This window comes from Nymphalis io, chromosome 11 (genome assembly GCF_905147045.1).
Source record: "Nymphalis io chromosome 11, ilAglIoxx1.1, whole genome shotgun sequence".
NCBI lineage: Eukaryota > Metazoa > Arthropoda > Insecta > Lepidoptera > Nymphalidae > Nymphalis > Nymphalis io.
The window spans coordinates 10644238-10654154 of record NC_065898.1 but is presented as its reverse complement, the minus strand read 5'-3'; the positions used below and the strand labels follow the sequence as shown (position 1 = coordinate 10654154).

Sequence of the window (9917 nt, the reverse complement as noted above, 5' to 3'; positions counted from 1 at the left end):
ATTAGCACTATCTATCGGTGATGGTGCGTGATTTAAATACTTAATACAAAAACAATTTAGTCTGCAAAAAATAGAAAACACACTAGAAAATCTATCCATATTTAATGTCTGATTTTCTATCCCAATCCGATACAGTCTCGTGTATTAAGACCAGCTTAGTAAATCTAAAATAGTTTTGATCATTTGAATTAGGAAAAGGTACATAATCTTATTTTAATTTTGCAACTGTATGGCTCAATGGTCATTGCTGTTCATTGTTCTAGATATCATGCCGTAAATCCCGAGAAATTCATCAGTATTTGTATAGACAATAGTCATTGCCATTGTGCAGATTACAAAATGTTTGCATAAAAATTATGTGATTCTGTAGCTAACAACGGAGTTATAAATATGTTATTGTATACAGTAGCTGTGACTGCCTCGTTCGTCTAGTGGCTAGATATAAAGTCGCAGATCCTGAGCTTAAGGGTTCAAATCCCAGGTCGGGCAATTAAAAAAGTTATAGGATTTTACTATCGAAAATTCTCAGTAGTCTGGAATTTGGAAGTGAATACACTACGTTGGTAGTAAGGTAGTAAAGCCCTTGGAACTGCATCTGAACTCTTCCGGTCGTGTCGCATTGCCGTTCCATCGGATTATGAGAGTGAGAGAATAGACGGCACGATAATATGTTCTGTTTGGATGGCTAATCTCTCTTAGTCATTAAAATATAAATTTAAATGTAGAAAAATGTTTTTATACTATTGACTTTGTTACAACTCGCCACCAGAGGGCGCCGCAGTTAGATAAATCGCCATGGTAATTGGTATACATATGTATACATACACGCTGATCAACATTACCATCCGGATTTTTCGATCGACGTTTCAACGGCACACGGCATCATAACTAGAGTCGCGATCCAAACCGTTTGTACAGTAACAGCCTGTTAATGTCCCACTGCTGGGCTAAGGCCTCCTCTCCCTTTTGAGGAGAAGGTTTGGAGCTTATTCCACCACGCTGCTCCAATGCGGGTTGGTAGAATACACATGTGGCATAATTTCAATGAAATTAGACACATGCAGGTTTCCTCACGATGTTTTCCTTCACCGTCAAGCACGAGATGAATTATAATCACAAATTAAGCACATGAAAATTCAGTGGTGCTTGCCCGGGTTTGAACCCACGATCGTCAGTTAAGATTCACGCGTTCTAACCACTAGGCCGTTTGAACCGTTGAAAAACCGTTTGAACACCGCCTAAAATGTCAATATGCCGACATCACCCTTTCAAATAGGCCACAGTAGTATATTTCAATAGTAAGCATCGTGAAGCGGCGCACGGTGTAACGTTGAACTCGTAAGTAGCCGATTGCGTTAATGGAAATCTGGTGGTTAGAACGCGTGAATCTTAACCGATGATTGAGAGTTCAAGCCCGGGCAAGCACCACTAAATTTGTCGTGCTTGACGAAGAAGGAACGTGCTTGATTTTAAAGTCAATTTTTGTTATTACATCATATACTTAAATTACTTTAACCTCTATGGTGGTGAAAAAGGTGTGCGAAAAGTCACCCGTCTCTTTCTCCGATCTTATTCGGTGTAGTATGGTTGCGGAAACATCTGTCTCCCACTCACGTTCAACGGCCTCCTTTAGAGAGATTACGGACTCCTGGAGATTGGCATCGTCCAGCACCTCTTACTCCACTTCTCAATGAGATGAGACCTCACCAAATAATGGTAACCAAGGCATAGTCACGCCATGATAAGCGGAGCAGTAACTATACGTCATCCAATATGGCGTGTATGACCCAAATTGTATGCGAGTAAACACTGAGAACAGTTATTCATGTTTTGTAAGCGAAAGAAATTACAGAAAAGAAACATTATATAATTTTAGACATGTCATTTATACATAAAGAAGTTTGTAGATAATGTCATTTACTATGCGAATAGCTAAACAGCACGAAAATATTTCATAACTCTTGTTCATCATAGCAAAATAACCTATTTTTATATTAAAATAAAAAAAATAAAAAATATAATACATATTCATATTATAAGAGGCACATTTTCACGAAAAACTACTAAAGGTATTAATATGGAACATTTACATTATCTAAAAATAAAATATACATTTTATTAAGTTTAAATATGATAACATATTTTTTTAATTATTTTTTTGTCCACCAGTTTAGTCAGACAGAAAACATTTCTTTAGTTCTATCTCCGCTAATGCAGAGCTAGCATATATATGCTATAGCCAAAAAAGCTTCACATTGGACTGATAATAAAGGCGAGTGTGTCATGGATATAAAAATTACGAATCTGGATATCAAAGATATTTGGAAGTTTATGTACCCGCAACATATTAAGTAATAAAGGTATGTAGTGTGATATAAAGATGCAATTTTCACATTACACCGTATCCTTCACTATTTCTTTCAAGTGTAATGTATTGTACAAGAAAACTACTACTCTTCAGCAATGTCGAAACAACATTGATATATGTAAATAATATTATAATCTCCATCTATAATAGACGCAGTGGTGATCGCAACTGCCAAAAGCCGCGCCGCGCGAATTGCCGCTTCGCCCATCACACCTTCGTTCACGCCGCCCGTTACCATGGCCATAGTAAGTTTAGCTATCTCCGGGCGGAGGGATTAATTTTCAAGCAGACTATTGTATAATTTTCATTTATTTGTAACAAAACTCCAAACGTGGCTTTGCCCGCGTGTGGGGCCGGAGGTGGTGATGCTAGGTACCCTTGACCTTTTCTTTAACCCAGACAACGTGTATGCAAAATTACATGATGATTGGTTCAGCAGCTAAGACGTGAAAGCAGAACAAACTGACTTTCACATCATTAAAGCAAGAATATTATGGAAGGAACAAACATATAATGTTTCCAATAGAAGATGGAGTGGATAATGGTCGAAAATACATAAGGATGAAGAAATGACATCTCCCAATATGATAACGAAGTAGGTAACTGTTATATTTATACAATATTGTTATATTTATACAATATTGTGTACAGCCGCTTGGTACGAAAACACGCGAAAGGGCTGCCCGCCTATAGTATTTTAATTTCATCTACCTACTTTCAAATATTCACAAATCAACACACCGTTCGTTCGTCACTGCGGCGCATTCGCGATTGTTTTGTACCGAGTGTATACCGAACTTTTTTTTTTTTTTACAATTGATAGGCCAGCGTTTGACCGTTGACTTCCTGATGTTAAGCATCGACACGGTCTAAGATGTAGCACGCTTGCCTATAAGAAACCTGTTTACTCTGGATTTGAAGACACCAACATTGTACCTATCGGGAAATACGGACTCAGGCAGAGCATTCCATAGTTTACTTGTAGGTATGACTCGAGTTCCAACCGCTTGTATTATGATGATAGTATAATAATATAACGAAAGATTGTATAATAATATAACATTACCATTGTAACTATAACGATTGAGTTAAAACAATTTAAGTGTATAACACCATAATATAATAATCTGTTGAATACGGTTCTATAATAAATTGAAGGTTAGAAACAATCGAGTTACTTCAATAAAAATTTACTCAATTCCATTGCATTTGGAAGCATTGGCGTTGCACAATATTGTACTCTCCATGAATTGCTGTTGTTAGAAAAATATATTTGTTGAACGCTATGGACGTTTTATCCGCTCTGACGTTTATTTGAAATGTATAAAGATCATGTATGTGTAAAAGATATTGTAAACGTTAGGCAATCAAACACATTGAAACGATCGTTAAATAAAAAAAAAACTGTAGCCTGAATACATTGCTTGCTTTTGATAAAGGAATTTAAGCCCCCTATAAAAGTTATTGAATTTTCGATTTTAGATTGGATTGAAAATGCCAATCAATTGTATAGGTACTTTATGAGCAAATAGGTTTACTTTTAACTTAAACTCAACTCAAGGTTGAGAATTTAGCAGTTTAGAAATGTAGACTATATTGTTGAATATCATTATTCTTTATTATTTTTGCTACTGCCTAATTTTTATAACCTTCTCCAACACAATCTTTCTTTAATACAAATATTATAACTTTTCAAATACATTTATGTCAAGACCAAAGAAAACTTCTTTTGATAAATACATTCAATTGTTCCCAGAATTTAAGACACTTTTTTTCTCCTAAATTTAAAATAAGAAATAATTCTAGGCTGGTCAGTTTCAAGGTTAAAAGGAAAATTGTTGCCTAATTAAAACAAAACAATAAAACGTTTTTTTTTTGCATATTTTTCCGATCGACGTTTAATAAATTTGATTACACATATTTTGAAATGATATATTTTTTTTAAGACACAAGCAATTATAGAACAATTCATAAACACAAGCATAAAATTATACAAAAAAACTTATTTTTATAATTTATAATATACAACCGTACGCTTAGAAATCTTTATCATTAAAAATGTTATTAAAATAACATTGTAATTTGAATATAGTTCTTAGTTTTATTACAGAAAAGATGTTTTGTGATCTCTTATAAATTATCAAATAATTAGGTTATTTGAAATACTGAAACACAGAGAAGACAGTCTTTCTCGAATTCCTAAGAATGTATTGGATATATATTATATAATGCATAATTTTTAAAAACAGTTATTGTTTTTCCTTTTATTTTTCTCATTAATGACATAAAATCTTTTTAATGCCAGATTTGTAGTTTATTTTACTAAACTAAGAGAACTTACAAAAATAAATTTTGCTTGTCAACTAAATATATTTTTCAAGTAAGCAAAATATATTTAATTGTAACAGCCATACTTATTATACACACTATACTTCAAAAACATTAATTACTTTTACAACCTTCATTTACACCAGCGTCTTAGATTGCTTATTAATATCCAGTTACAACTGGTTAATAGTTTGTTCACAAAATCCAGAAATAACTAGCTTGAAACAAAAGTATTGCTTTCATAATCTATCAATAAAGTCTTTCATAATAACTATTATCTTATTTAAATTTATTAATAATAACTTGAAATTCACACTTAACACATCACATCGCTTTTCAAATATTCTAAATTTGAAATAGATGAATAATTATTTAATAATATTATTTATAACATTCTAAGAAATGCTTCTAGTATAATTTTTTATGTAAATTGGTTTAGTAATTTTTGTAGTTAAGCATTATTTAAGACTATATTAATCTATACACATTTATACATAAATACTTTCACTGATATTTATTGATTATTCTTTATACATCAACAGATTGATTTTGTTGAAAATACTAAATCATAAATATAAGATAGATATTAGAAGATATAAATTTTAAAAACTTTTTATAGATTATGCTTTAATCACTTAGAACAGATAGTGCCATTTCTTTTGAAATACTATCACACATATTATTCTGGTTTTCGACTTCCTGCTCGTCACTGGACCACCAACTTTCATCTTCATCATGAATAAAACACAGGAACAAATCATCTTCGTAAGTCGGAAAGTAATATTCAGGTTGGTCCCACTTCTCCTTATGCAGAATCCAATGTTTCATTTCCTTTAAATGCTTTTCCAAATTTCTTGAATCGTCAAACTTTGTTTCACAAGACAGACACTGTTTTAAATGTATTTGACGTCGGATGTAATTGACAATTTTTATTTTATGATAAAAATCAAAACCAGAGGTCGCTTTTGAAAAGGAAAATTCATGTTTTCTTTCCATGTGATCTAGAATATTCTCAAACTCCATTTCAGTGTGATCACAAAGGAGGCAAGTAATCAAAGGTCCATTTTCTTCAGTCCACTCTGACCATTCTGGATCACTATCTATGTTTGAATTCTGCTCATGATCTTCTTTATTAGCATTATAATGGTACTTCGATGTATTTGGTTTATTCAATCTTTGAGTAGGCACAGTATGTTTATCACTAGCATAGTTGACTAAGAAGAATTTATCATATTCTTTATTTGCTGGGTTTATTCGTTTATGTCCTTTCTTTCTCATGTGCTCTTTTAGAATTGTGCGATCTTTGAATAAACCTTCACAAAATATACAATGAAGTTTTTCTAATTTCGAAGCTATTAAATCCACCAGGTCATCCACTAATATTAAATTATCAGGCTTTGCAATATGAAAATTATGTTTCTCATACAAATGATTTAAATAGCTTGCTCTGGTACCATTTGAAACATATCGACAAAAAAGGCACTCTTTTGAGTAATTTTTATCCTCTCTTTCAAATGTATGCCTTTCTAATAGAAATTCTAATTTACTCTGTCTAATATTTTCCCGTACTTCTTTGTCTTCAGGTAAAACATCGCTTAGAAGAAAGTATTCTTCATTTTTAGACTTAGTTCCATCTGGTTTGTTATCAAGAAGCATTGTTGTACAATAATATGGCAAATTTTGATCTGAAATAGAAATAAATAAATAAGTATAATAATATTTATATACGTAACGAGCTAATCGTCACAGCTTTAATCGGCTAGATTCCTTATAGTTTAAAATTTAGTAGGGTTAACTACTGGTGGTAGAGCTTTGTGCAAGCTCGTCTGGGTAGGTACCACCCACTCATCAGATATTCTACCGCAAAACAGCAGTACTTGTTATTGTTGTGTTCCGGTTTGAAGGGTGAGTGAGCCAGTGTAATTACAGGCACAAGGGACATAAAATCTTAGTTCCCAAGGTTGGTGGCGCATTGGCTGTATAAGAGATGGTTGACATTTCTTACAATGCCAATGTCTAAGGGCGTTTGGTGACCACTTCCCATCAGGTGGCCCTTATGCTCGTCCGCCTTCCTATTCTATAAAAAAATAAAATAAAAAAAAGGGTTTTTGCAGCAGAATATGTAAAACACACTTTGAATTCACCTTTAAATCTTTGTTTCCAATACTTCATATAGCTTCTGAAGTCAGCGATTTCGTTTACATCAGCTATAACTAAACGATGTTCCATAAACAAATGTGTTAGAAACTGCTTCTCAGAAGACGGTAACGAGAATATTTCATCGCACAAAATACAGGCACATTCTGTCGGTTTTTCACACTTAAAAACAGATTGTTTTTCACTTTTTTGATGTAAAGTTAAGGGGCCGAAGAATTGTTTTTCATTTGAACACATGATTTTTATATTATCTTAATTGATTTATAGTATTTTGTAATTAAATAGTTTTTTTCGATGCCACTGACTTTCACGCGTCTCTCATTCAGTATGTCAGATTGTCAGATGATAGTCTGACATTGACATTTTAGTTTCTTAATAATCATTATGTATAGATAGCGGCCTAAAATCTAAATCTAAAATGTCACGGAAGGTTATTATATAGTAGTACAGCTATAATAATATAGGAGATTCCTTTATGCCTACAAATGAGAAAAAAGGACGCGCACTAAATCTCAAGCCGCTATTTTGTTTGTTTGGTTATTGGCGCGACTTGTGATTTGTTCAATTGTATTAAATATTTATTAAATAAATTATATTTAAATTTGTATGGTTTAGTATTTTAGTTTGTTATTTTGTTTTTATTAAGATCAAATCGAGGTTCTAATAAAATTAATTTCACTTCTGGATACTTAATGTATGCTATACCTTGAAGATTCCTTTATCCCCACAACAGCGTTATAAAAAAAGGCGCGCTAATTTCAAAGCGCCATTTTGTTGGCGGTTAGAAAGGTAGTTATTTATTAATTTTAATTTAGGCGTGATTTTTAATTTCTTAAGTGTTTGTTTGTTTTAATTGGATTTTTAAAATTAACTGAGTAAGTCATTTACTTTAATTTTTATGATTTGGTGTGTTATTTAAATTTGGATAAATAATTAAAGGTTAGTGATATTTTTGTTTAATTAGTAAATTGTTTAAGTTAAGTAGAATTATTATATTTTTCTTTAAATATATTTGAGTTCTGAACGCTAAATTCAATATGATATGAACTATCCCAATCGTTATAAATTATATCTATTTATTGGCACTAAACCATTTAATCTTATAAAACGGTTAAATAAATAATCTACAGACAATGTTTAATAAAGAAAAATTTGGGTAAATTATATATTGTTACTATGAAATAGCAAAACCCGAACTGTCACAGAATTTTAGTATGCTCCTTGATCTGATTGACCGTCATCGATAACTTATTTACTAAGGTCCCATTAAAATATAATATAGCGTTTAACTGCCTCGTTGGTCTAGTGGCTTGATGTAAGGCCGCAGACCCGGAGGTCCTGGATTCAATTCCCAGGTCGGGCCAATAAAAAGTTATTGGGTTTTTCTGTCAGAAAATTCTCAGTAGCAGCTCGGAGTCTGGAAATTGGAAGTGTGTACACTCCCGTGCCTCGGAAAGCACGTAAAGCCGTTGGTCCTGCGCCTGAACTCTGTCCGATCGTGTCGGATTGCCGTCCCATTGGATTATGAGAGTTAGGGAATAGAGAGTGCACCTGTGTTTGCGCACAGACTTGTGCACTTTAATATCTCCTGCGTAGTTGGCTAATCTCTCTTGATGGTTCTCTTTCCCTTGGTTAATCGGTCTGGAAGACATTATTATTATTATTATTAATAAAGCGTTTAAAAAAATATATCGTTTAATAATAATTTAAATTGGGTTATAATATTACTATAACTTAGGGGATACAATCATTTAGTATGAGGTCGGAAAAAACGTACTATGCATAATTAGACAATGTCTTAAAGTCGACACTAAGATTTATTGGTTTAATTTAATTCCATAAGAACAATTATAAAACTTAATTTCCTTAAAATAATATTATCGGGGTAAAAAAAAAACATTTAGAATTCATCATCTATATTTTTTAATAATTGCTTCTTTAAATACACTCTGCATAAAAATAGTAGGAACTTACAATCTGTTCAACTAAATGCAATAAGTAAATTATATATAATAATAATAATAATATATAATATAAAAAAGGTTAATAATTATTCATTTAAATCTATTAGGAAAACAATCAGGTTATAGCTTTAAATTAATATGTTATCGACAATTTGTATGTAGGTAGGTAATTACAAAAAATGCCTCCTAATTTTTTTCTTATACCTTAAATAAACTTATATATAAATCTTATAATTAATTATATTTCATAAATGTATTTTATGTATAATAAGATAAAGAAAAATAAATAGAGATTTCTTCAGCGCTTTATGATTTATATGTACACAAAAAGCTTTAAAACCAGTACAACCGGTCGAAAAATATTCACTTACTTTAACCTTACTTATAAATATTGTTTAGCGGGTAGTTACATGCGTTTTTCTTCTTTCGAATGTCAAATAATTAATGTCAGAAAGTTTGAAGTTACTGTTTAACTGAACAGTCGCTAAAGAATGTTTATAAGTAAGGTCGTAAAATTTAAAGTACTTTGATAATAAAACTAATATATCTAATACTGATTTTTTAACGCGCTAAATACAATTAATTTTCATCTTTACAAGACACATTCGTATCAACGTATAAAATGTTGTATGGCACGGAGCTTCCTTTAGAAGAGGCAGTTACTTGTACGGCATACCTTCTTCCCGCTTTTAAGCCGACGACTTTTTGTACGATTACTCTTGTTCTGAAATTAATCTTCATTAAACATCGAGTTGCCTCAGGTACAGATACCAGGGATTTGCTTGATAAAGTTATCAAGTTTAGAAGTAGGGAACTATTTATACAGCAGAATGACTGGTGTAATAAAATTAAATAATTAAAGTCCATTAGTTTGGTCTCGTATTTCTCCAAAACTGCTGATGTTTAATATAAACAATTTTTGTACAGTTGTTGGGTGTTTTTTAATTAATAAAGTGGTCATATCACTTTCAAAAAAGAATCTCATATTCGGTGGCGGTGATTGCCATTGTGGAGAAACCTGTCAAAACATTGAAGCACCGTGGGGCAATTACCTACAAAAACTTTCTTCTCAAGAGGAGAGATTACATTAGTTCTGATGA

At 32.0% G+C, this 9917-nt stretch overlaps 2 protein-coding genes across 2 annotated transcripts in view; both read right to left on the bottom strand.

The window, feature by feature from the left end:
- Positions 1-4604: 4604 nt before the first annotated feature.
- On the bottom strand, positions 4605-7169 carry LOC126771753 (zinc finger protein 277). The gene is made up of 2 exons (XM_050491835.1): positions 6841-7169; positions 4605-6381 (listed from the first exon to the last, which is right to left on the bottom strand). Exons 1-2 carry the CDS (start codon positions 7088-7090, stop codon positions 5324-5326), a joined length of 1308 nt encoding a protein of 435 aa, XP_050347792.1. The 5' UTR covers positions 7091-7169; the 3' UTR covers positions 4605-5323.
- Positions 7170-8940: 1771 nt separating this feature from the next.
- Positions 8941-9917, bottom strand: part of LOC126771740 (uncharacterized) — a 47732-nt gene continuing 46755 nt past the window's right edge. The window contains exon 13 of the mRNA XM_050491809.1: positions 8941-9541. Within this exon, the coding sequence (XP_050347766.1) occupies positions 9397-9541 (145 nt within the window). The 3' untranslated portion in view covers positions 8941-9396. The remainder of the gene's footprint in view (positions 9542-9917) is intronic.